At 37.1% G+C, this 27417-nt stretch overlaps 1 protein-coding gene across 4 annotated transcripts; it reads right to left on the bottom strand.

Moving 5' to 3' along the window:
* Positions 1 to 843: 843 nt before the first annotated feature.
* Positions 844 to 26873, bottom strand: trim33 (tripartite motif containing 33). 4 transcript variants are annotated; one of them, XM_042003549.1, is made up of 21 exons: positions 26263 to 26873; positions 22688 to 22806; positions 21546 to 21699; positions 20191 to 20323; positions 18972 to 19088; positions 18726 to 18840; positions 18103 to 18249; positions 17576 to 17693; positions 17068 to 17321; positions 16005 to 16199; positions 13084 to 13140; positions 11960 to 12160; positions 11544 to 11676; positions 11238 to 11301; positions 9217 to 9367; positions 8619 to 9022; positions 7153 to 7264; positions 7002 to 7076; positions 5664 to 5816; positions 4021 to 4071; positions 844 to 1571 (listed from the first exon to the last, which is right to left on the bottom strand). In XM_042003549.1, the coding sequence occupies exons 1-21, from the start codon at positions 26837 to 26839 to the stop codon at positions 1353 to 1355; spliced, it is 3549 nt and encodes a 1182-aa protein (XP_041859483.1). In that variant the 5' UTR covers positions 26840 to 26873; the 3' UTR covers positions 844 to 1352. The 4 variants fall into 4 exon arrangements, with proteins under 4 accessions (XP_041859483.1, XP_041859484.1, XP_041859485.1 ...); XM_042003550.1 differs by lacking the exon at positions 4021 to 4071; XM_042003551.1 differs by lacking the exon at positions 13084 to 13140.
* Positions 26874 to 27417: the final 544 nt, after the last annotated feature.

Here is a 27417-nt window from a genome sequence, read left to right as displayed (position 1 = left end):
CCAACTCCCATTTATTTTACAGAATGCGGGTTTCTTCTATTACATGTAAATTAAGAGATGACGCATTGTTACCAAGTAAAACAAAGAAACTTGTTGAATTAAAGTTCCCCGTCCCTCTTTAGATATATACATTATTTCAGTAGCCAAACGACACCAACCGGAGAAAGACGCTGTAACCAGACGTCAGACGCTGAATCAGCGGATGAAAAAAACTGAGGCACGCACATGATGATTTCGAAATTTCGGAAGCGATGCAATATGTGTCAGCTGACGCTGGCAAACCTACGACTCAGCACCTAACTTTACTGATGTCAGCACGTGCAGTTTTATGTCCAGGTTTGCAGTAAGTTGCCTAAAAACCTCACCTTTTTGCGCACCTGCTATGTAAAAGCTTAACTGACGCTTTGACCTGAACAAACTTGTCCTCATGTTAACATTGACCCATCCTGAACCACCGCCTGAGCTTTTTAATGCTCAGTTTCTCTGAAACCTTCTATTTTCAGCCCTGGATACTGTGTTGTTGGCTGTTGAACAAACTTACTAAACCGTTTATAATTAGTCCAGATTTCTAATTCAATAACAGACTACGCCAGTTTATGCACTACTTTTTTTTTTTAAAGCTGTTTTTCTTGATGTGCTCTTGAGATGTCTGAATTATCTACAACTGTTTCCACAACGAAAGTTTACTCAACATTTTAATGTACTCATCCCTGAGAAGTAGATATGATACAAAACCATTTGTAAATAAAACCAGAATCATTCTAATAGATAATCTTTGTAGTTAATTTACTTTGAACCTACGTAAGCCCAAACTGACTCCACAAACAAATTTACTATGAAATATTTCCAGAACATGTTTTTATTGATGACGCACCAAAACATCTATACTGTAGGAATACCTTCAGAGGATTAAACTCTCTTATTCATATATCATTTCCACAAAGTTAAACAAATACTTGGTTGACTCCATGTCAAAGTATAGATATAATACATCAAACAGAACAGGGGCTTTAAATGTTTTATAAAGCAATTGCCACAACAAATCTACAAATGCAAATGGATAGAAAATAAAGAACCAATTGCCAACTACTGGAAAACAAATCCTACTTCAAAATCTGTACAAGTTTAATGTCCATGAAATGCAGAGGGAATGCAGTTTATCCATCTTCCCATCCTCAACTTTTCAAAAAAGCCTACGTTGACAATTCTTTTAAAGGCAACAATGAGCTATACCAGTTCGTATAGAAAACCTCATATTTTGTTTGTTGCTTCCAAAGAAAGAAGTGTGGGACAAGAGGAAGACAGTTTCTTCTTTCTTTTTATAATCCTCTTGCTTCTGTTGATGGTTGTTCTTATTTGATGTGAAGAACTTTTTCATCCGTTTTCAACCGTTTGCGCCTGGGCTGTATGAAGTCGTCCTCAGAGTCATCTGTGTCATTTTCTCTTTCCTTTTCCTCCGGAGACTCGGGTTCCGGTGTGTCAGGGAAGATTTGGCCTGGGAACATCTCCTCTAACTTCTCCTCAAAGTACAGGCCCACTGCCTTGCCAGATATCGCCATCTCTGATCCCACCTGCCAGAGGAGGAACAGGAGGAAGATGTCGGAGAAGAAGGGTGTAAGGAAAAAGGTGTGAGAGTACCATTTAATGGGAAGAATGATGGGTTGAGGCAGGGAGGAGGAAGAGGAGAATGAGGAGACAAATTAGATTTGGTTAAGACTCCTGGTGGCAGGGAGGCCCCAGCTCAACCATGCTGTACAGAGCAGGGATATCCTGGCTTCCTGTCCCACTGTGGCTCCATGAAGCATTTTTTTGTTTTGTTTTTTTACAATTAAGTATCATTAAGGCCGTCCTCAAAGATTTTCACCAAATCCAGCAGCTGATGACAAACAGAGCTGAAAACCATTATCTGAAAGTTTCAAGGCTGCTGAAGTCCTTTCGTGTCAACACTTTTGTGCTGACACACAAAGCAATTCTGCCTGTTAAATAAAAAGGTCATTGAAAAGTGGTTGCTCAAATATAACAGGTGAAGCACCTCAGAATAATTATAGCTGAAGCAAATTTCCCTTTAGGTGCAGAGGACACAGTCACAAGACTAATATTTAAATTGTTCCAACCTGAACTCAATAAGTTGAAAAAAAAAATATTCAGAGAAAATTATATATAGAAAAATCAAATAATTATGATAAAATATCTGTGTTTAATATTTCACCTTTTTATATGATTGTATTTCACCCATTTGCAAATATCAAAACTCTTATTCGATATGATTTTTAAGTAGAATTCTCATCATAACAAACTGTCTAAACCAATCTACTTTCAGTAAAATGCGCATTTAAAAGTTTAATCTCTTATAAAATAATTTTCTGATATTCTAAAAAGCTTTGATGTAACTAAGCCTACATCTTGACTCATGTATGAAACATGTTCAGTGCAGGCTTTGCTGCAGACTCTCACCCTTGATTGCTCAAAAACCTCTGCAGTTGTCTTGTTAGGAAACAGATAATAAAGTGCAGCTAAACAGCTCGATTTAAGGTCCCAAAATGCAACTTTCTTCTTCCTCAAGGTTTGTTGCATATAAAACCTTACACACTTGTTTTTGAAACTTCAGTACATTTTTAAAGTAGAAATACTAAGTCCTGTTTATTTTACTCTTTTTACACATTTTGACACAATATTAAGGCTTTAATCACGACAATATTTACTTCCTGGCAATGGCAGAAGTTACACCCTGGGTGTAACTAAGCTAATATGTAAAATTCTTTCACTGAAAATAAGAAAGTACTGCAGTGATTGATGCTTCAGCTCAACTAGCTATTTAACTGATGCAGTGAGGAAGTTCCCGTTCATTTAGCAACCATGTTGGAAGACACTTCCTGTTATAGTTAATAACTGATCCTGTTTTAGAAAGGTCTAGTTATTGCTCTGTGTTAAGCATATGAGTAAAGAGATTATTGAAATTACTCAAACTAGGTTAAGGACAGTGTAATGTTTTAAAATCTGGAAAGATAACGAACCATTACCTTTTAACTGTGGTCACAAGAACTCAGCAATCTTTAGTAGCTTAAATAAGAGCATTTCCACACTCACAATGTGGAGATAACTGAAGCGAGGCGTAAAAACTGGACTCTGGAGTACTGAATATATATAATTTAGTCTAATGGGTTTAGATTTACCTTGTTCCTGATCTGACCAACCTTCTTCTTGACAGGCCCAATATCAGCAACATTACATACCCAAAACCTGAGGTCAGCCGACTACCCGAATATACTGAATGACCAGGTTTTTCCCACCAACTGATTCTTTTCCCTAAAGCCACAAATATATTCCAAGCCTACAATGCTAGGATTCATCAGGTTCAAATTATGAAAGTGTGGTTCGGGGAGGATGAGACATCATTTCCATACACTGATTAGCCACCACAGGACCAGATCCTAACCTCAATGAGATTTTATTTTGGGATGTGCTGGGAAAGACTTTATCCTCTCTTACTATACACAAAAGGAGTGCAACTCAGGAGAGAAATTAATGATGTGACCTTTCTTAAGCTTACTGAAACAATATTGTGGTGAATCAGCGCTGTAAGAAAAAGGCAATCTCACAAAATATTAAAGCAAACCTTTTCATTTTGCCCACACAGTTTTCAGTTCACACTGTGACCAGTCTCATCTTACACTCATGGTTTTTATTATATCAAGTTACCAAACCTGAAAGTGAAAACATGTGGAGGCGAAATAGAAACAGTGTACATTTGTGGTTTCAAAATCATAGAAAAGAAAACAAATGTCTTTTAGAGGACTTCAGTTTATAGTTTTTACAGCCCACCAGACACCATGTTATCTACTCCACCACCTTATTCACAGGCGGTATGAGCAGCACGCGTCTTTATGCCGTTCACATGGTTTAAATCTGCATCACTGCCGATGTTTGCAACTCATGCTTTTTGCTAAGAAGTGCAAAAACATTTCTTGGAGTCTCAGTGGGAGAGTACAGGACATCTTTTCTCTATTGGAAACGGCTTACCTGCGTATTAATCTCTTTCTCCTCATCATAAACCTGGATTATTCGAGACATCTAAAAAGGGGCAATAACATTACAACACAGAAAGTGAAGCAGCAGGGGGGAAGAGAAGAGTTTACAGCACAGGCAGGTTAAATGATAACAGATAAGAAATCTGTTTTTTACTGTGCTAAAACATGGAGGTGTGAATCACCAAGTCAACGCAGAAATTAACAGCAAGTAAAGATCACACAAGCTACAAAAAAGCTTCCTTCTAAATTTCAGCATGGTTTTGTTTTTACAAAAAATTTTTTATGAAGAAGTTGCATTTCTGTTTAGTTTCTGTTATATATAAAAAAGTTTAGCTTCCACAAAGCTGATTTTAAAGGTAATTAAATCAAATATATTAAAAAGTGCCACAGCACATGTCCTGAAGAAAAGCAGTCACAGGACTGACTCAGTCTTATGTTGCACAGAAAAAAGTCTTTAATCCAGAGCAAGATATTCTTAGGAAATGTTACTGACATTGTCAAACGTCCACACAGAACATAAATTCTTAATTTGGTGAGCTAGATTATCATTATGATGCTGGATCTAGATAACAGGTTGTGCTGCATATACAGTATAAACTAAAATATTTGTATAAGTGTGTGTTAAAGAAAAAAAATTGACACCATTCTTAAAAAAAATGTGTTATTTGTGGAGTTCTACCTTACATTTACTAATTTAGCAGATGCTTTTATCCAAAGCTAGTAAAACGTCTTAGTTGTATTATACCAACTGATTTAGTCCTTTGGTTACATAACAGCTGAAATGTGTCAACTCTTCAGTGAAAGATGTTATAAACATTACCAACAATGTTCACACCTGAAAACTTTACTTGCTGTTAATTTGAGTTACATTAGAATATCAGTATAGTGAAGCTGCCGGGCAACACTCAGCCTGCTCAATCACCATTAGAGAAGAATAAAGTAGTGATGTCTTTGGGCACTCAACTTTTTTTTTTTTTTTTTTTTTTTTTAAGAAAACAGTCTCCCTTATTTTGTTGGAAGGTATAATTACGAGCAGGTATAGTGTACGCTGTGTTCTATCTTTGTAACTGATCAAATCTATATGTATGCAACTGGGTTCCGTTCCAGAGAGAAGATACATGACATGATGAGAAATTTTAACCCACAGCAGCATCTCAGTGTCAGGGAACAAAAACAAATGCATCCATTGTATTTCAAAATAGATTTTACCTCAAAGAAGAAAATATACAGAAATAAGCTATTTAAAAGTATCAAGCGATCGCCTACATTGATTAGAAGACAAACACCTGGTGTATCACTGAGATGCAGACTGTTAATAATATTCAGACAGTGCAATAAGTGCAGTGATACCTTTACACTCTGTGCTCCACCCATCAGTGTTAGTAACTGTACAAAACTGCAAGCACATCAGTCTCTAAGCACCACTATCACTTTTATTTGATGAAGTTAGACTAATGTAAGGTCTAACACAATGATACATATAAATCTGGTTAAACAATTTGGCTAAAAGGGGAAATAACTTTTTCTGTCAGTTGGTGGCACTAAACCTCAAAGCATGTCAGTCTAACCATGTCTGCATGCACACGCATAAGGTGATGCCATACCCAAAGCAGGCTGAAAACTCATGCTGCTCACCTCATTGTACTTTGCACAGTTTTTGAAGATAAGGCGGATATCAGACACAAAGTCCTGGATGGACTTGTAGAACTGGGAGCTCCGTAACTGTAGTTTCTTCTTCACCCTCTTCAAGTCCATGGGCTGCTTAATAATCTTGTAGTAGTTGGGTACCTAGGTTTAATAAAAGTGGGTCAGATTTCATACTTAATTTTTCCAGTTGAAAAGATTAAATTTAACTTAGAAAATAACAAGCAGTGCTCACAGTGTACTACTGGGGTTTAGGATTGGAAACTTGAGAAATACATGACTGCCTAAAATGATCCAGATCTCATAATAAATTAATCTAAACAGAGATAACTAATTAACCATTAATAGTAACAAAACTATTGGAAAGCCTGGCATAAGGCTGCACTGTGTATAGTTTGTATGTGATAGTATAGGGATTTCTTTAGATTAAGAGATAAGTCTGTGTCTATAAAGGAAATCATGGAAATCTTATTTTCTAAATTTCCATGTTTATATAAGAAAAAATGGGTTTGCAGATAGAACCCACTGCAAAGCAATCTAAAAATAATTTTTAGGCATGGTATTAAATCTGATGCCACCATCCTGCAAGGTTGTGATTAGGTGTGGGAGTTTTCAACTTTGCCTCAGAACATAACTCACTGTGAAACAATCAAACAATATTGTTTAATTTATGTGATTCACTACTTGGTTATTAATGTTTTTCCCACTCTTCATTCCCTTTCCAGAGGGTGCTGGCACTGTCTGCAACACTAAAATTAATTAAAACAGATTTGTGGATATTCCTTGTGGCCCCCTCAATCCTCTGAAAAAAAACTGTTAATGCTGTGATGTTTCTGCTTGTCTCCGCTTTTCCCATCACATCATTCTATATAACTCTGGTTTTCCCCATGAAAAGCATGTAGCAAAACAAGGGTCAAATGTGTGTCATATTACAGTTTTCTTTATACTCCAAATGAGAACCGCTTAGAGGCAAAGGCAGAAAAACAAATAAATAAAAACAACAACCTGAAATCAATAGCCTAATCAGCTGTGTTTCACTGTGCTGTCCCAAACCCACCAGGCCAAATTTACTGCTGCCGTTTCTTTTTACTCCATTTCATGATAAGTTTGGTTTGCAATTTAGTTAACATTTGGATTTTAACCACATTGAAGTTTAGGTTGAACAAAAAAATAAAGTGGATGTAGAGTCAAGAATAGAAGAATGAATGAAACTTTTCCAGGATCGAGTATGTGGCGAATGGCAAACATAAGTAAACGTATCATAATGTTTATAAGTAATCATGTAGTGTAACAGGATGAATGTTGTGTGTCTCATGTGGAAGTACTTACAGAGCTAGGAACTGGTTCCCTAAAGCCCATGCTGAGCTCATGACAGAAAATATACAACAGGAGGCGTTCACATCTCTGGAGACAAAGAGAGAATTAGATTACTCAAACTAATCATGAAAAGGTTCTCTGAAGATGAGGTGACTGGACTGACCCTCTGGTCCTCAGCATTCAGGATGTCCTCTCCTCTGATTTTCTTGCTTTCGTCACAGTATTCTATTTCAGGGTCAGTTAGACTCCGGCAAAATGTGCAGAGAAAGTCACCCCTAGGAAACAACAATAACCCCGAACAAGAACATTCAGAATAGTGTATTACAAAGTCTTTAATGAGTTGTGACTACTATATGTCCATCATGCATAACAGTATTATCTTTGTCACTCTAAATCATGTGTAGATGAAGCAACAGTGATTTTGTGACACATTACTTTGTGGCTGTACATGTGGGTGCCATATTTTCCGGACTATAAGTCATACTGTTTTTCATTATTTGGCTGGTCATGTGATTTATAGTCAGGTGCGACTTATATATAATTTAACGTGTTTAAATGTTAAATCATACCGACAGACATGAACCAAGGAGTAAACATTACTGTCTACAGCTGCGAGAGGGCGCTCTAGGCTTCCAATAACCCTGGTATTTGCTGCTCCTGTACCACTGAAAAAATGAACTAAAATATTAACTTTAAGACAGCTGATGTACAAATGTAAATTATATTGTATGAATGGGTCCATATGAACATAAAGTCTCCATTTGCACATATTTACAGACCATAATAAGAGTGTGAAATTGTACTCAGGAAATGTGACACTGCTCTACAAATAATTTAATTGTGAAAAACGAACACTGGCGGCTCAAATTCCCATCCGGTTCTACTGCGGCTCGCTCAAGAGACACAGCAAAGACGTGACAGAGTGGTGTAAAGCTTGTTACATACGCCACAAGAAGCAAGAACTTTGTTCTTGTTCTCAAAGCCGCAAGAACAGAGTTTGTTTTGGTCTGATCAGTTTATACTCCACGAGAAGCTTCGTCTGTGACGGGGCGAGAATAACTGCGGGGGGAAGTCTGTGTCTTTATGTGCAATGAACAACTGACCCGGTTTTTCATATTTAACATGAAACTTTGTGGCAGGCTGGGGTTGTGCACAAGGCAGTCTCTTTAAATGCCAAATGTGATGTATACATTTTCGTACTTCCTCAGCACCTCATTCAGCTGTTTATTAAGTGTAATAAGGAGACTAGTTCTCCCTCACAGTTTAAAAAAATCCTGGAGGAAACCCTGTGTTACGTTAACATACTGGACACATATTCAGCCTGTTGTTCCGTGTGCTATAGTGTAGCTGAATAACTTGGTTTTCCAGATTAAATCTTTGTTCTTGGTCTTGACTTGTGTGGGATAGATTTCTAAATAAATGCGACTTATAGTCCAGTTTAACTTGTTTTTTATTGTTGTTTTGTTTTTTTCCCTCTTCATGATGCATTTTATGACTGATGTGACTTATACTCAGGAGAGACTTATAGTCCAGATATTTATGGAACCCTACATAAAATAATGCCTCTCTGAAAAGTCAGTGTCTGATAAGGCTGCCAAACCATAAGCGTAATCTCTGTTTATCACTTACTTTGGGAAGATTTTTATGGTGGGTACGTGACATTTCATGTGGAACACTTTAGGACAGCGGTCACAACACAGTAGGTCACCACCATTGATGCAAACTGCACACCAGTCTTCATTAGGGTCATCCTCTTTCCCACCAAGACTCCTTGTTGCCTCAGCTTCCCCACCCCCTGTGTTCTCTGTCCCCTTGTCCAAGTTTCCATTAGTGAGTCCACTGCTGTTAAAGGTGGATGAAGAGGTAGTGGAGGTCATAGTGGAAGATGAGGATGATGTGGTGGCACTGGCACCGTTTAGTGCAGAACAAGGTGTCTCAGACTCAGGTTCTGTTTTGATGCGCTCCCCTAGAACCTTATGAGCATCATGGGCTGTCGATACAACACCTTGGGGACTGCTTTCAGGACTGCTCATCTGAGAAAAGGACAAAGAAAAAAAAAAGACATTACTTCAACATATATATAACAGAATACAGAATAACAGATAATCAGAGGATGTTTAACAAACATATGCGATTCTGTCTGAATGAGGACAATTCTCCAGTTTATTATCACATTTCTTCAACTTATGACTTATTTTAAAATAGTTTTGAAAAATAGTGATCATACCATGCAGGCACTCCTCCCAGCATCTTTGCTGTGCTCTGTCTTTAAAGAAGTTGGACAAGTGTAGCTGTCCTCTGTACCAGGCTCCTTCTTCACCCTAACCTGCTCTGTGGTGGATCCAGCTCCGGTCCCTGCCCTCCCAGCAGAACTACAGCTGAAACACATAGAAAACCACCCAAACAACTAATTAATGCAACACCTTAAACTGAGTAATATCCAAAAAGATCAAGTACTCATTGTGGTTAGTCGTACTGTAATGAGGCAGCAGAGGGATTTTCTTTTAGGGAAAAAATATAAACCACTAGTTATTATTTATGTCACTGGTTGGGGTTAAATAACTAAAATGCCCTTTGTTAACAAACAGGGAACTACTGCAACCTAGTTCATACTGCAACACACAAAGGAGAAAAGTAAATTTCCATAATTTATATTTAGTTGGGCTTAATTAACATCCTGGTGTTTGAATATTTTCTCCTGCGGTTTCCGATTATCTGAAATTTAGGGAAGTCTTGTTGGAGTCAATATTTCATAAGTTTTGAATAACTATAATCATGTTTGATTTATTTTTAAGTTGTGTAACATGATAAGAAAGAGCAATATAGACTACAAGTACCTGGAAAGTTAGTTTACGTTTCTCAGGCTTTAAGCTTTGGAATAATTTACTTTGAAATTACACAATGGATACAGCATTAAAGGGACAATGACGCATTTTTATTTATGTGGATTTAAATCAACAGTCAACAAACTGTGCAAGACAGTGAGAGGTCTTTACATACAAGGTCTAAGCTCCATAGATGTGAAAGCAATCAGGGATGTACATATACAGTATGCTTTAAGTCAAACTAAATTATTCTATTCAACACTGCAAAACAATTTCTGCATTAAAAGAACTGAAAAGTTCTTTTAATGCCAGTCAAAAACCTTCACCTTCTCTGTGAAAAGCTTTTTGGCTGATTTGAACACATATTTGGCTCCATTTCCTGCTACATGATGAAATTTCCTCCAATGAGGTTTGATGCATTTTGATGACAGAGAAAAGGATTTTGCAGACCTCGTAATTCATGGTGAAATCACGAATAAATGTTTGTGTGTCAGTTTTACTGGCAGTAATACAGTACAAGCCAACTCCAAACACGAGTACTATCAACTCAACAAATGAGGTAGTCACCTTGCACATGAGCTGTTCCTTTTTCACTACACTTTCATGTTTCCAAAGAACTGTGTTCCTCAATTTAACTGGTTTCTTTTTACATGGTTGTGTGTTTCCCCACATTTCCACATCTGCTTTTTAGAATGTATCAAAGAAATTACTTCAGAAAACAGATTTTTGTTTAAGCTTAATTTTCTTTCATTATTTCGCACATTTACACCACCTCTACCAAAATGCAAACAGTGAGCACTTCTGTACCTAAACAAGTGTTAGGAAAACACACAGCAGCCCAGGAACTATTTGATGTAGAATAGTTCCAATAACTTTTAAACTATGAGTACTATGTGTTTATGACATGAAACCTTGTTGATGTAATTGTAAAGTGATGGTGAAACAACTGTGTGTGTGTGTTTGTTTGGGGGGGGGGGGGTTAAATCTAATAATATTAGGACTGGGTGGTAAACCAACTTAAATTTATACCAGTATTTTTTTTTTTTTTCAAACAAGGTATGAAATCAGCCAAAAGAACTAATATTGAAATCTACATTCTGAGTTCATTGTTAATATACACTAAGTACGTATAATTTCAAACTGGGAAGGGATATTATTTTTATTGTTTACATATTCAATATTGAACAAGGGAGGAGAACTTGGAGAGGTTTTGACTGGTGAAAGAGCCTGCCACATCATACCCGTGGCACTGATTTGAAAGTGAATATTTAGCCCAGTTTGTACAATTTACCAGTATATACTGTATATCGCTATATATACAGATGGGGATAGATTTTTATTCATAATATCCAACCCTAGTTGAAATATTCTACATCAGGATAGACATGAAATCGAGTAGATTAGGACAAATGCTAATGCTTACCTGCCTCTGCTACCTGTGCTAGATGCACTGGAGGGTCGTGCTGGCGTGTGGGCATTAGACAGACCTGCAGACAGAAAATGTAGCAGGTGATATTGTCAAACTTTACAATATCTACTTTCATAACACAGTAATTAATTAAATGCATTAACACAATTATAATGCCTTAACTTAGTAACGACACGTAGTTTGTCATGGTATGGTAAGTTTCAGACAAGTCAGGTATGGCTTATACATGTAATAAATGTACTTTTAGCCTTTGGCTTCGGAATACAGCAAGCAAGGCATGAATTAACACAAAAACGGTACCTGACGATCCCGGAGAGAGCGTGGATAGTCCAGGTGAGGGGTTCATGTCCAATGAGCCGAGTGGGTGCTGTGCGCTGGCTGTGATGTAGCGAGAAAGGAGGTGTCCTAGGTTGCTGGAACCTGCATCTTCTAACTGGGAGTTTAAAAAAATATAATAGTAGTGGTTAGCTGTTGACTCGAGGTCAACATGTATTTGGAAAACACTAAGTTTATTTCACTTGCTGCAAACTTTTCCAATTTTCTGAATTAATCACAGTTAACATGTTTTGTGTTTCATATATTTTGCTTAAATTTTCTCTCTCTCTCTAAAAGAAATAACTTCAGATTTACAATATCACCTGACAAAATTATTACCATTTTACTAGTCAAACGTCTATGTTAATCAGAAAAGAAAAGCAATACTGAAACGTACGCACCTGAATGGGCGGGATCTCAGGAAGGCATGGCAGGTTCTCAGGATTAGTGACTGAGGGGATGAGCTCAATGGGACCAATTACAGGGCTGGCAGGACCACGGTGAGCATGGGCACCAGCCATACTGGCACTGGTAGGACTTGTGGGATTGGCATTATGCAAGGATGCCACTGGAAAAGGACCTGCATGCCCTGGGTTGGAATGCTACACAAAGCAAGAAAAGGAAGGATGTAGGAAAAGAAAAGCATATAACGGTGAAAAGATATGGTAATGACCAGAACGAGAGAAGAAAATGGAAAAAGAAGATACAGACAACAAAATAAAAGGGAGGTTATTTCCCAGCAGTATAAAAAAAGTAAATAAAAAATCTGTGTCACAGCAAGAACTAGGGGTGTAAATCACAAGTTTGATCACAATAGCATATCATATCGATTCAATGGACAATGATTTGATGTTTGCTGATATTACAAATGTTGCCAAGTTACGATTTTGATTCGATTTAATAGATTGCTTCCATTCATATTAAATACCAAAAAACAACTACAAAAAAACAAAAACAGGCTGTGCCTTTCTGCATGATGACCTTTAAAACTTTCACATAATATAAAACTGAAAAGATGAATTCTTATTTGTAAACATTAAAGCAGGATATAGTGTAAACCTTATCCTATTCAGAGTCTGAGAGCCACTTAGAAAATAGTTATAATGACCAAGTTATAACAGTCTGACTTTATCATAGTTACACACCACAGTGTTAGACGTTACTTTTCCTCATCAACTTAAAAAGTTTTTATAGGGCGATGCTCATAATTTCGTTGTGCTTTGCATCACTGATGACACTGCTAAATGACAAATCTGAATCTTAATCTGAAAAAAGGACATTTTGATTTTAAAACACAGCAAATGGGAACAATTCCATGTTTTCTTTAACATATCTTACATAGGACCATTGTATTGATATTTGATCAATATTTTCAAATTGGATTGATGCTGTTGGATCATTGAATCGATGTAGATCTATGGATTGTTACACCCCTAGAGACAACATGGCTTCATGTCATGCACTTGACTGATCACACATGCTGCACAAGACAAGAAAATGACAAAGAAAGAAAAAGGTGCCAAACCCCTGATTGTAGTAAGAAACGAAACCTTTGGTGGCTCATCTCAGATTCTATAGACATCTGGACACAAAGAAAAAGGGGCCCAATATAATGGAGGTTTTCTCTTACTTACCTAGTCTCATGCAGAAAATTAAGGTACATTTTTACACGGTGCTGTAAACATCATTTAAGCAAATATTCAGCTTTATATGTATAGATACAGTGGCGAGGCAGTGCTTTACAGAGCTGAAATAAGACATTTGCATCCTTCTTTGAAAATAACCGTTTCAGCAGTCTTACATGCATCTTGGGTATAGAATCTAAGAAACGCATCTATCAATAAAGTAATTCACCAAACTTACATTTCAGTTGTCATTTGTATAAAATTTTACTGAAATGGTTTTATGCATTCTTTATAAAAAACAAAATTTATATTTTGATACTGAATGCAGCATGGGTTGGGATAATTTAATTTAGCATAAAACATGCAAATAAAAAATGCAGCGGGTTTTACATTACATGCAATTATGAATTCTTGAAAATGTTAAGTCTGAAGCATGGTTACAGAACTGATTTTTCCACAATGATTTAAGCTGCAAGACGACGTTCGGGTTCATTGGTATACAGTTTTTTTTTTTTACTGTTGTTGACTTGGGCAGGAGATAAAATCCGGCGAAGCGCGACATTTTCTGAGCAGAATGAAGGGAGGGCCAGTCCATCTCAAAATGTTTCAGCCGCATGATGGTACAGTGAGAGGAAAGAAGTCCTGGCATGCCAGCACAGCAGCAGCTGCGGTGCATTGACTCTATATTCATCTTTGTGGTGGCCGTATGACAAAAAAAATTAAAGTGAAGGCTAACGTCCAGGTGGACATCATCGTCCTCCTCGTGAGCATCCAGTTAAAACTAAGTTTTCATGGCACCCACCAGGTGTTCCTATTCATTTTTGGCTGACCCAGCAACATACTGCACGTTGTCTGCCCAGCTATCAACCAACCTTTCAACCAAGAGCATGTCATCTTTGGACTCATGCAAGGCCAGTTCCTTCAAGATTTAAATAGTGACTAAGGCTGGCAAGAATAGATACCATTTAAAATAAAAAAGGGACTTATGGATTTGCTGCAAGACCTTTAGTCAGACCTCCCTATACCTTAGTGCACTGACTGAGGAAACTGCTTGCTATTTGGAGGTAGGGCTCCCTTGGGTTAGAGTAAGAGGCCCTGAAAGGGACCTGTGTACCATGACACCTTCCATGGGTGAGTGCTGAAGCTGGCAACAGAATGCACAAGCAGCAGGCTCCATCAATGCTCTTCTGTCATGGATAACCCCATACAGACAGGGCACACTTCATCCTGGTCCATCTCATGAAGCAAAAATCTACATCCCTGGAGACAGGGGTAAACAGAAGACTTTTGGTGCTCATAGTGAACCACTCAGCTCATCAATCAGTCTAACTGGCAGGCAGCAGTATTTACCACCAACAAGAGCAGTTAAACTAATCCAGAGTTAGCTGTAGCCTTCTGGCAGAACAAAGGTAACGAGTTGTAGCTAGCAAGCCAGCGGTCTTCTAGAGTAAAGAGCGCAAGAACTGAAGAATGACGGTAATGGTGGTTGTACACAGTATACAAGTTCAGGCAGGTCCCCACCTACATCATCACAAATCATTTGCCTAAAGGTGCGATTAGGTGTCTTTAGCCAGGACACACGAGAGCGTGATATCCCATATTGTATGTGGTGTATCGAGTGAATCCACTGAAAGGGAAATAATATTTATATGTTGCTACTGTTAAGGGCTCCAATTGTGTCTCAATTTTAACTACATATCACACACTCACTGCTCGAACTTTAGTTTGTTCCTGCTCAAACTCTTGATATTACATACCAAGTTGCAGGTACTTTCACTGATTATAACTGATGTATATCTGTTGTGAGTGATCAAATGTATATTTCACCAACTACAAGAAATCTCAAGTCTGGCACAGATGAAAATAAAGAACAGAGTCAAACATTACAGGTAAAGGTTTAAAGGAATTTTGACTAAAAAGATTAGGTAATCAGATTGTTTATAACCTGTCAGTGCTCTCTTAGACACTTCTGATGTCCAGCTGAAAGATAGTAAATAGGTGAAAAAGTCCAGTTCACACTGAATTTCATTTCAAATCGAGTAGTCATCTGCAATAATCGCAGTGGCTTAAGAGTAGCCAGTATATGACAGTGTTTAATGCAATTTGATAATAATGCATATTATAACTGATATTTCTTATTAAGTACATCACTAACATCTGAATTTAAAGTCTCATTGGCTTTTTCTAGGATATCAAAATTTATTAGGGAAGAGCCATCAAAATCAGTCAAACTCTGAACTAATTTCAAATGTATGTTGTATTGAGAACCGTGAGTCAATGAAAACAGTTGAAGGCTTAAAAAAACAGAAGTGCAATTATTATTATTTTTTTTAATTCATTTATCTTTGAAGAAATATTAACACTTACACCCTACAAGTGTTCTTTAGTAGACAAGTTGTATAATAAAAACTTTTACATTTCTAAACTGCAATTTCTTACTTACTAGCTGACAAACTGTAAATGCTCATACTTATGAATTAATTTACTATTTGATAGCCTAGACAAACAATATTGTAGCCTAGCTCTAACAAAGGCAGTCTGTGCCTAAATTATGACAGATCAATACTGTATCAGGGAAAAAAAAAAAGAAATAAAACATTATTTTAGTGTTGGTTAGTATTCCCAAATCATTACATGCACTGGTCAAAAAACAGGATGCATAAACAAGACTCTTAAGCAGCCTGCTTGACTGCTTAAGACCAGCCTCCCTGTTGTATCTATACAGTCCCTGCTATTATACAAGAACTGATATTTTTGGACAAACAATACATTAAAATTGAGAAATATGATGGTGTTTCAGTAGAAGTGCATTTGTACTGACCTGTCTCTGTAACTGAGGCTGCATCATGGGTGAATACTGCTGTCCATTATGTCTGGGCTGAGCTGAGGGCATTCGGCCTTGTGGTGGTGGACCAGGTATGCGCATGTGATGTGAGGAGTACATTGAAGGACCAGGCCCACCGTTGACCCCCCCAGGCACCCTCTGAAGCTGCTGCATACTGATGAGTCTTGGAGGCTAATTAAAAAAATAACAAACATTTTACCAAATCCTCACAACAATAAATAATTTAACAGCAGGCACCCTATTTAAGAATACAAAGAAATTCATATGTGACAGGTGTCAATAATCAGTCTACAGAAAGTGAACCAAATCATTTCAGACTTCAGTTTCACAGAAAACCTTGAGATTTTTCAATCAGTTAAAATAAATGAAGATACAAAGTAAAAACAGAAAATGTACTTACAAAAACACTAATAAGAGAAATATTTTGTCATACTAGTGTAGATTTTTATGCAAGCTGAGAGGCCATGCCGGCAGTTATTCAAGTTTGATGCTGTTATTGAGGTCACTAGTTAATTATTCTTTTATCTCAAGATCAAAAAGCTTGTTTTCATGTGATAATGTAATTCTCATACTCTTGCGAAATCAGCCTTTTGTTTGTCTAAAGATAACCACTTACTGTAATTATTTATCACAAGATAACAAGCTTTGTTTTTTTGAAATCACAAGATGATCAAAGTGAGCTTGAAAATGAGTGGTTGGCATCCAATTTATTTGGTAATTGTTGCAATTGATCCGAATCAATAACAGTCAAGGCATGCATGTGTTATTCTGTTTGTTTCCTGGCAATAGCTTGCCTGAAAGCTAATAAAAAACTGTTAAGGTTATCATAGTTTTAAAAAACAAACCATTACCTTTAGAAAACAATTTGTTTTTTCGAGATGAAAAATATTTCCATAATCTCCAGGAAACCTTGTCTCAATGTTAAAACATTGTTTTCAAGAATGGCTCTCTCAGCTTTAGTAAGTTTATTAAGTGGTGCACAGGATTGACATTCTACTGCACAGAGGTTGGTTAGCTGGGTCATTAATGATTTCCATACCTGTTGCTGGACCATGGTTGGGCCAGAATGTCTGGCATGCTGCTGGGACATTTGGGAGGCAATACGCATCTGTTGCTGCTGCTGCTGTTTCTGCTGTGCATAAGCCTGCTGCATGTGTTGCAACCGGAGCTGGGCCAGGTTGATCTGTCCTGGGTGTTTTCCCGGGTGACCTTGTCCTGGTGACATGGCTGGTCCCCCAACCATCACGTTAGGAGGCTGTGGAGGTGGTGGGGGTTTCTCAATTACAAGATTACCTACAATTAGAACAAGATGGACATCAGTGAACTCAGTTAAAAAGAAAAAGGCACATGTGGTAGACAGATCTAAAACATTCATTCATTCTAAAAATATGGTGAGGAAAGTTTCATGGTGAAATTACAATGCAAGGACTAGGGGTAAGACTTTGTTTCTTACTCCTCTTGGCTAGAGCAAAACAACATAATTAGAATCCATATGTAATACAGTAAAATACCGACCAATAAGAGATACTGGATGAAGCTTCCCTTACCTAGATTCACCACATTTTTAGCCCAGAAGGTGGGATCACAGAAGAAGCGTACAACTCCATTGGACTGTGGTGCTGGCTCCAGTCTAGCTTTGAAGAGCTGGCGAAACTGGAACATGATCTACACGCAAGTGCAAAGAGAAAACTTTTCTTTACTTCCTGACCCTGGCGATATGAGAGTAACTCAAGAGTTTATTTGTCAAAATTCTTTTTAAATGCAATATTCTACAATCCAACTATAAAATCATCTAAATTATCCTTTTGTTTTCTTATAGCCTTGAGGTCAAATCCTCCCGGTAGACGTCTCCTGTCTTATAGCTAAATAAAAGCCAATGTGGAGGAGAAGAAAATACTGTGCTCCTTAACTACCTCTTAACACTGATGAACAGGCCACATGCTAGTAACCATCCTACATGTGAGACACCTCAATTGTTCCTGAAAATAAGAAATATGTTTGCACCGATTGCATAACAGACATAAATTCCTAATAGTCTTAAACAGTTAAGCATTTGGGCTCATTAGAAACATACCGGTCTCTTGCTGTATAGCAGAGCTGTGCTGCTGCCAGAGGTGATGGCCCACTGGCAGAAGTTAAGGACATGGTTGATCTGTTGGGCCAGCTGGGTGGTGTCCTTATGCTGAGCTACAAGTCTCATACTACGCTCTTTGGTAACACTCTAAGCAAAAGAGAGATCGAGATCATCTTTGTCAATGGCTTTGCAATTCACAGTGCCTGAGCAAACCAGAATTCATGGCTCTTTACCAAACCAGGTCTCTATCCAAGCTCCAACATGAGCATATGGATAACAATGGATTAAATCCTTAGGTACAAGATTACAAAAGATGACAATAAATGCAGAAGAGAACAGATTTAAAATGTTAAAGAAAATGCTGCTGGATTCCTCATATCTACATGTATGGACCAGAGTCCAGATAAACAACACAAGCTTTCTGCCAACCTTGTATTTTTTCAGCTGTATAATTTTAGTGACGTCAGCATTAACTTAATGGGTGAAATTACTATGTTTCAGTGATGTTACCGTTCATAAACAGGCACAAGCTGAGTTCTCATAAACACAAGCTGGCAAGGTTGCAAAGCTGTTCTAACAAAGTTTTACTTTTCTACTTTTTGAAGACCTTGATATTCACTTACCTCCAGCTGCTGCAGCAAAGACTTGCCTTTTTTGTTTATTTCATTTATAAGGGTAAATACCGCAATTTTAATCTCATGCTCCACCTTTCTATGTGTCTCATTTAATTCTTTTAACCTGGATCAAAACAAACACATAAAAAGAAAAAGAATTAATGCTTGGATTAAAAAAATACTAGCCACATTAAAGGCATTCAGAAACCATGTGTGTGTATGCACCACAGAAGAATTTACTCAGAACAAACTTACCTGTTTTGTACCTGAGAGACAGAGTAATGAACATAGTTCTTTTTTTCCTGTAGCTTAGCCATATTGGTTTCAATGAATCCTTTGTGGTTTTGGAAAGCTTCTTCCAGAAACTGGTATCTGGGAATAGTAGGATAACAAGTCACCAGTTTGTGAGATTTCCCAACAAAATATGTACACATAACTAAATGGGGGTCAAAATGAAAAAGGAGAATGAATTGAATTGAATAGAATGAATTTAAATATTTAGAATATAAACAATGCCAGAAAAGATGTCCAAACTTTTGGGTATGCGCACATTTTCTTTAACTTTCTATCAAGTGTAGATGATTCGAGACTCTACAAACGAATTACTTTGTTGGGTAGAAAAAAGGAGAAAAAAAAAATACTGCTTTTCCTTTTGGCTTTCCCCTTCAGGGGTTGCCCCAGTGAATCATCTGCTTCCATCTCCATGACACTAAACTGAGTCGCATATTGATTTGGCATAGGTTTTATGATGAATGCCCTTCTTGACACAACTGTTTATCCGAGCTTGGTACCAGTACAAGGAAGAAACTGGCTTGTGCTTCCTCGAGGCTGCACGCTATGTTTTATGCTGCCCGGACTCCAATTAGAACTTATACATAAACCAGTTCGTTCAGAAATTTACATAGTGAAAACCAGCATGGTCCAGGATTCAAATGACAAGGTTTACAAACTATGATGTTCAAATGGCTATAAATGAAGAGAAGAATATCCTGTAGTAATACTGGGAAAACTGCTGGGCTTCTCACCCATTTTGTGGTTTTAATAACTTCTTTTTATCTTTATTTATATTACCGGTTTTATCAGCTGGGTCATTAACCATTATCCATTCTTACCATGCTTACCTGAACATTTACTGAACACAAAATGACTACTAGCAGGCATCTATAAGATCCTTGCAAATTATTTTACTAAAATTATTTGAAACCTGTTGCTGCCTGCTGGTATAAAGGTTTATTTGTTATTTGTAGAAAACAGTCACTACTGTTTTAAAGCATTTCAAAATGTAGCTTGTGACCTGTAATGTCAAATAATTCAATAATTGCAGATATTGAATTTATTATGAATATTGAAGCCAAACATTGTCTGCTGAGAAAATTAAATTATTTAAAAAAATAATGGTACTTTACCAGATAAAGCAGAATGAAAAAACTGACAGCATGTTAGTAATAAACCAGATATGTGCGTGCTGGTTTACCTGTGCTCCTTATGCTCAAGAAGCTGGCAATCCCTACAGGTCAATGTGTCACATGTCTCACAGAAAAGTTTCAGCGGCTCCTGCTTGTGGATGGGACAGAAAACTGGCCTCTGTCCTGCCGTAGTGACAGACTCTGTCAAAACATAGATGAAAAGACATCAGTGAAGCTTAAATGTGGAGAGATACAAGGAAGAAGGTTACCTGAAGAGACAACTAAGTGAACTAAAGTGTCTTTACACATGAACACTAAAGGATTTCCAGAGAATGTGTGGAGAATTAGGTCCAGTAATTCTCTACAGCTGCTGTTCACACATGCATTTTACAGCAAGCTGGTCTCTGAGGGGGACAAGCTCTCGGTTATAAAGTTTATCTGAGTAGAGCTCACAAGACCACACTTAGAAAATCAGTGTTTTAATTATCAACACCTACAGATGAGACTACCTGCTGATAATGACAGGGCTCAACTTCTCTGTGGTGCTGGTGCACCTACCTGAAAACGTTAGGAGCACCAACATAAATATTAGGAGTTCTGCTAATGTTTGCTCTAAAGTGATCTTTTGACTAGCAGCATAAAGTGAAAAAAATGAATCGAACATTTCTAGTAACTGGACTAAAGAGAATAAACTGGATGCATGATGTTGCCAGAGGGTGAGTGTCTAGACTGAACTGCTTGTGGTAATAATTCAGTACAAGTTGTTGTCTTAACTTGATACAAACTTTAAGAATTCAAAACTTTACCAGACACCCACAAAAGGAAAATCAAGAGAGCTTTTCTTCAATTATTACTTATATCTCTAAGATGAGATACTCCATCATATCTGGGAAGACGCTGGTCCGTCTGTGAGTGAGCTTGTTTGCTGGCTCCAACTAGAGACTGTTGGCAAGTTGCTTTTTATAGATTTTGTAGACCAGATACGATTCAAAAGTGTTTTTGTGCCCACTAATGTGAATCAATTCTTCTTTTAAACAAGTTAAACCACCTCAAGAAAGTGTTTACACAGTTTGTGCATTAGTCCTTTTCTTATTTGCACCTTCTAAATCCAAGTTAAAAACAGCAATATGAACTCTGTTGTTTGGGGTATATATTTACATGTGTCAAATCATTAACAGATAAATTGTCAAACAAGGATTCACATTAACCAAGCTGATTTTTCTTATGGGAAAACATTACTGATGGTGATGCTGCTTTATAAGAAATTAAAAAAATAAATAAAATAAAAAAATATTATTCTCTTTATTGAAAACAGCATTTTGTTTTTGTTTTTCTTTTCTACAAATTACCTATTAATGAATTTCAAGTCATTTATTTTCAATACAATGATAGTCAATCCATCAAAGAGCAAACACGATCTTACCAGAGGCAGTTTCAGTGTCTTCCTTTGTGCGAATTTTGTGGTCCTTGGTAATTTTGACTCTTTGGTGAGCCTCCACACAGGTCTTACACAGCCATTCGCCACACTCCACACAAAAGCCTATTGTCCCAGCATTGTCTTCACAACTGGTGCAAACCTTGGAGAGATGACACCAATAAGCATATGAAATAATATTGCATCAGAATGAGACACAGTCTACTCGCAATCAGTGCTGAGCTGATAGGGCTCCTGTGTGTCATATGTAGTAAGGGATATAGAAGAAATTGCTGATGGTAATGATAAATAAATGGCCATGGATGGTCTAGATTTCATTGACTTATGTGAACTGTGAGCTTCAATGTTGTGTAAAAGCTAGGGGTCAGGTGGTGCATCGCGCGGTTTTACTGATGGCACAGGAAGAATACCTAAAAATCCTGGACCCCGTTGTTAAAGATACACTTCTTAACTTTTGCCATTTTCTCAGAGACACGCCCTCTATCAACAGCTAATTCAGCATCCATCTTGCATTCTACTTGTACTGTGGGTTCTCTCCAGACAGTAAAAAAAAAAAACAATCTTATATCAACTTGTGTCTCAGCGATGGCTTCAGAAATGCATCTAGATGTCACTATGCCATCAAACAAGTCCAGAATGCGGAGTTTTAAAGTCGAAAAGCTACGGAGTGGGTCTATTAACACCACTGAAAACATTTAGGATGTGTTGGAGAAGACTATGCAGCAGTCTAAACGCTTAGCCCAAAAAAATATAAAAAATAAAAAATAAATCTGGACTGTAAGGAATGTTGTCACAATGCAAAAGCTTGTAACAATGCCACAGGAAATAATCAAAAGTTAAGGCGATTAAACAAAATATCAGTGTGACTGTTTTTAATGGTTCTGGGCCAGTCTCTGTACCAAACTGACTCTTCGTCATTTTAAAAGCTAAAATTAATGCTTTGCTCTCGTGGTTTAAGTCAATTACAATGAGAGATTGTATGATCTTATTTTTGTAACAAAATGAAACTCATGTACTTCTAATAGTTTAAAGGGAAGCCCTAATCTTGTTTTCAGCCCATGAGAAAATGAATCTAGGAAACCGGGAGCTCCACAACCAGCAAAGATGTGACTACAACCATTTTCACATACCTGTGCAGCTTTTTCATCAGATGTGCTGGTGGCCTCTGTAGTATCTTTAACAAAGTAGTTGTCAATAATGTCACTTTGTTTGTAGTCCTGGTGGCACACTGCACAACGCATAACATTTACTAGAGACAAAAAGAGGGGATGAGGGGAGAAACAAGTCAAAAGGTCTGGCCTTTAAATACAGACTCTCATGATACCTGACTGATAACTGACCTGTTAGAAAAACAGAAACAAAGCCAAAACAGTTCCCATCAATGATAAGACCAAGCTATTACCTAATTTATAAAGCCTCTACAGTCTCATAAGAATTGTCTACTTAAAACAAAAGAGGCACTGAGCAAAGCCGACTTTCTCCTCATTTCCATAATTTCCTTTAGGTAAATTCCTCTGATTAAAATTTCTTGGCAGAGTGGGAAATCTATGCCTATTCATTGGGGCTAATCGATTTAGCATTCGTCTCCAGAAGATTCAATCTCATCATCCTTGGCATTTTTATTAAAATATTAAATCACATGGCCAAACAACAATGACTGCTCTATTTAATCATTTCATTTGGCTTTCTTAATGGAATTAGAGTAATTACTGCTATAATCATATACGCCAACAAATAATTTGTTTAGCGCATTAACTTTTCCATTTAATTTCTAGAGTCTAATTTAAGTCACAAGATTAAACTTTACAGAAATGTTTTTAATTAAGATAGCATAATATGTTGCTTCTCTTCTACCTCATAAACCCATAAATCCCCCCCAAAGCCAGACAGCCGAGGTAAAAACCAGTATAAGCCAGTTTGAGCCGGTTTACACTGACTTGAGCAGCACACAGCTGGTTTGTGTAAGCTCCATCTGCACCAGGCCCCTGTGAGAGTGGTAGTGGGAGCAGCTGGACTAGACTGAACCCCACAACCAAACACAGCTGTCACTGAGCGGTACAACTGATGCACTACATCCATTTCTCTAAGTCTGCATGAAATAACAATTTGCGCAATTTAAACCTTAATTTTTTCATTTAATTATTTAATAGATGTAGTTGTAATTATCCATTTTTGAGTTAATTTGAGTTTTAATTTAGATTTGCTACAGAAAACTCTATTCAAGTCATGAAAACGTTTTTAGAAAAAGCATTAACTGATGTAATGTGAAAACAGACTTAGTGATCAATATCAATCATAGCTAAAAAAGAAAGTGTTTTCTAAACAGATCTTTCAGGTATCTCTGAATTTTCAGAGGCTTACAAGTGGGTAGCTAAAGGATCAACACCGTTATCACAACCATCTCACAAATGTTTGAAAAAGAATGACATATATTCAATAAATAAGTAAGAAAAGCCCAAGTAGGGAAAATTTATTTGCTTCAGTGAAGTTTTACATGAACTCTCCTCAGCTCCTCATTTCTACTACATGACATCAAAAACAAATAAATATATGCAAGACATAGTCCCTTAGCAGGCTTTGGCCTGCTGCAGGACTAAAGATGGAAATTAGCTTTGGCTACAATCCTGCATGTTTACATGTAAATGTTCATTAATATGCATTGTCCCTTTTATTAAATATATATATATATATATATATATATATATATATATATATATATATATATATATATATATATATATATATATACACACACACAAACGTGAATCTCTGGTAATCTGTCAGGACAATTGTGGCTCTTGCTTGGTGGCAAATTTTAGACTAATTTCCTAATAATAAAATAATTTCCTAATTTAACTCCAGCTCAACAAGTATCAAATTATACACTTGTTTTCTTTGCCCACTACACTTCTTAAGAGCTCAACAAATTTCTAAGATGAAAGTCAACTGAATAAAACAGATTACAATCATTAATAGGTAGTCTTACTTAATGCTCTGACCACTGATGGAATGACCTAGTAATCATTTATATAAAGTCAAGTCAATAAAAACTTTAAACTTAGTTATACACATACGCGCACACACACAAAATACTTTTACATAATTCAGCTATCAATGTGAAGGAGCTAGAAATGTTGATTAATCATTTCCTGATAATACTCTCACAAAGGACAGTATTGTAGAAAGCTACAACATAATCCGTAATTAAATTAACAAAGCAGGAGACCTCCTAAACCCAAACTTCCAATAAATCTATTTCAAAATTTATGACAGTCATACAACTACAAAATTCATATCTTAAAAAGTATTTAAAAATGTTCTGCTAATAAGGGTAATATTTCTGTGTTATCTTTGAAGCAAAACATTCTAATGGGCATTTCTGTAAATAAAACAAACACACCCTAAACCTCTGCTGACACAGAAGCTAATATATTCCTGAAAACAAAATTTAAAGAGATTCTATAAATCTTTGTGGTAGAAACTGTTAGCAAGTACAACTGTTCATGCATTATTGAAACCAGAAGAAAGAAAAACTCATTAAAATGCCATTACGGGGCCGTTTCATAAGAGTGTCCTAATTAAACTTGAAAATCAATACTTACTGAGCACAGACTGCAATGGTACAAATAGCTTGTAGATATTTACCAAATTACAACTAAAATCAATCCCCAATATGTTGTCAGCTGTTGGCAGACATGTATGACTTGTGTTTAATTGATCAAATCAGCCTTTAGAAGATGGATTATGGAGGGAATCATTTTAATTCAACAGTACAACCATAAAGAAATCAAGATTTCATTCCTACAAAGCAAATATGATCTTTTTCAGCTCGTTTCACCACTTAAGACTTTTTAACTTTTGCCCATGTCCACCCTTTAAGTCTTTAGCACAAATTCTGAGTGGGGTTATTTTCACATAACTGTCAATCAAGCTTTCCAAAAGTGCACCAGCATCATGGACAGTGTAATCTGTGCATCATTAAGAGCAGAAAAGAAACAAACAAACAAACAAACAAACAAACAAAAACGATTATATCGGCTTTGCGGTGCAGCATAATTGTACTAAATCAATAAACGTAAAGTGAAGACCTTGTATTATCGTTCATTTTGAACACTTAAAGCTTGTATAAAACTCGGAGAATAAAATAGTGATTTGAAAATAAAAATTTGAATATAATACACACATGCCTACCTACATACATACATGCGTCTCACATCTTACAATTTCCGTGCAAATGAATAGGAATAAATAAGTTAAAAACATATTCAACTAAATTTAAAAAAATATATATATATTGGTGCTAGAAGCATGCAGTTGTCAATAGTTCATGGGCATCCACTAGTTTTCTTGTAATCCGACTGTTATTGTCACCAATACCAATTAAACTGATTGAAAACCTAGCAGCCTAATTTGATTGAAAATCGACTAAGCCGTTTGATTCACACAGTTAACTGCCGTCCGTTTATATCAGTTAGTTAGGAGAAGCAAATGGACCAATTTCACAAGCGAAAGCTACCCTCTGAAATATAATAGTCTGAAACTCAACTCTGTCTGGTTAGCATCAGTACTGTGTTAAGTTTCAACTATTAAGTCGTGTACCTCCTATCTCTAAAGCATAACCCTCCAACAGCTCATAATCCTCGCCTATGACAGATAACATAATATAGGCCTGATTAAGGAGTAGATTTTTACGTGAGACACTCACCAATGTGTGTGTCAGTCTGTCCGTGTGGTCCAGGTACCTGTACGCTTATCTGCCTGTCTGGCTGCGGGATGCATTTTAGGCAAAATGTGTGCAGACAAGGCAGAAGTTTTGGTTCACAGTCTCGGCTCTGAAGACTCTGTTTACACACCGCGCACGTATCCAGTAAATTAATGGTAGTTGAGACCGGTGTGGCGGCTGAGGTGGTGGGAGGGGGAGACATTTCGGTGGCGGGTCCGCCAACTGGAGCATCCACGGCGGGGACAGTTTCAGTTCCCGCTGGCTCTGCATTGGTACTACTGGACTCAGCCGGGCTAACGGCGTTGCTAACGCTACCGTTGGCTTCCCCTGCCGCAACAACAGTCCCGCCGCTACTAACGTCCCCTCCTTCACTGTTGGGTGTAGTTGCCTCATTAGCGTTAGACAGAGGTTCGGTTTCAGCGTCTTCCTTTGAATTTGTTTCCATTACTATCGCAGCATTGTCGGTTTTAGGGTCCGACTGCTCGTTTTCTTGTGCTGAAAGCACAGAGTCCGAATTAGCAGACGGTTCCATATCCTCCTCGCCTTTGTTATCCGCCATCTTCCTTCCTCTTACAACCACTGCACGTCCTGCGTAGCTTCTCGAACCACAAGAACGTAAGATTGCGTCGTGACGTCAAACAAAAATCTATCTATCTATCTATCTATCTATCTATCTATCTATCTATCTATCTATCTATCTATCTATCTATCTATTTGCTTAGTTTATTTTGGGGATAGCCTGCTATTTAACAACTGAGTGTTGTGAGAGTTTTTTTTATTTAGGTAGTTGTTCTAAAGTATTTAATATAACAGTGAAGAGAGAAAAAATAGCTTGACTTCTACCATCCTTCAATAGAACATCAGTTGTATGTATAGGATGTGTGCTGTTTAATGAACACAGCAACAAGTCAAAATAGAAAGAAAGAAAGACTTGCACTGTTTTAATGCACTTAAAAAATAATTTTTAAATGCCTAGAACCAGTGAGATTTAAAAAAAATACATTTGTGAATAAAAATGCCAATATAATCAGATTATTATTTCTATTACTTTATTTTCTTTTTATGCTGAATCTAATTGTTTAAAAAGTTAAAGGGGGGTTAACCTGTAAAATATTTTTTACAGGTTGTCCAGTGCCG

Source organism: Melanotaenia boesemani, chromosome 13 (assembly GCF_017639745.1).
Source record: "Melanotaenia boesemani isolate fMelBoe1 chromosome 13, fMelBoe1.pri, whole genome shotgun sequence".
Lineage (NCBI taxonomy): Eukaryota > Metazoa > Chordata > Actinopteri > Atheriniformes > Melanotaeniidae > Melanotaenia > Melanotaenia boesemani.
This window is presented reverse-complemented; position numbering and strand designations above follow the sequence as displayed.

Excerpts from the sequence above, each read along its gene's own strand:
- trim33 (XM_042003549.1), bottom strand. The coding sequence starts at position 26,839 with ATGGCGGATAACAAAGGCGAGGAGGATATGGAACCGTCTGCTAATTCG. Across the intron at positions 20,324-21,545 it reads AGACACTGAAACTGCCTCTG|AGTCTGTCACTACGGCAGGA; the intron begins GTAAGATCGTGT and ends ATGTTTTGACAG. Across the intron at positions 12,161-13,083 it reads GTTTCTTACTACAATCAGGG|CATTCCAACCCAGGGCATGC; the intron begins GTTTGGCACCTT and ends TGCTTTGTGTAG.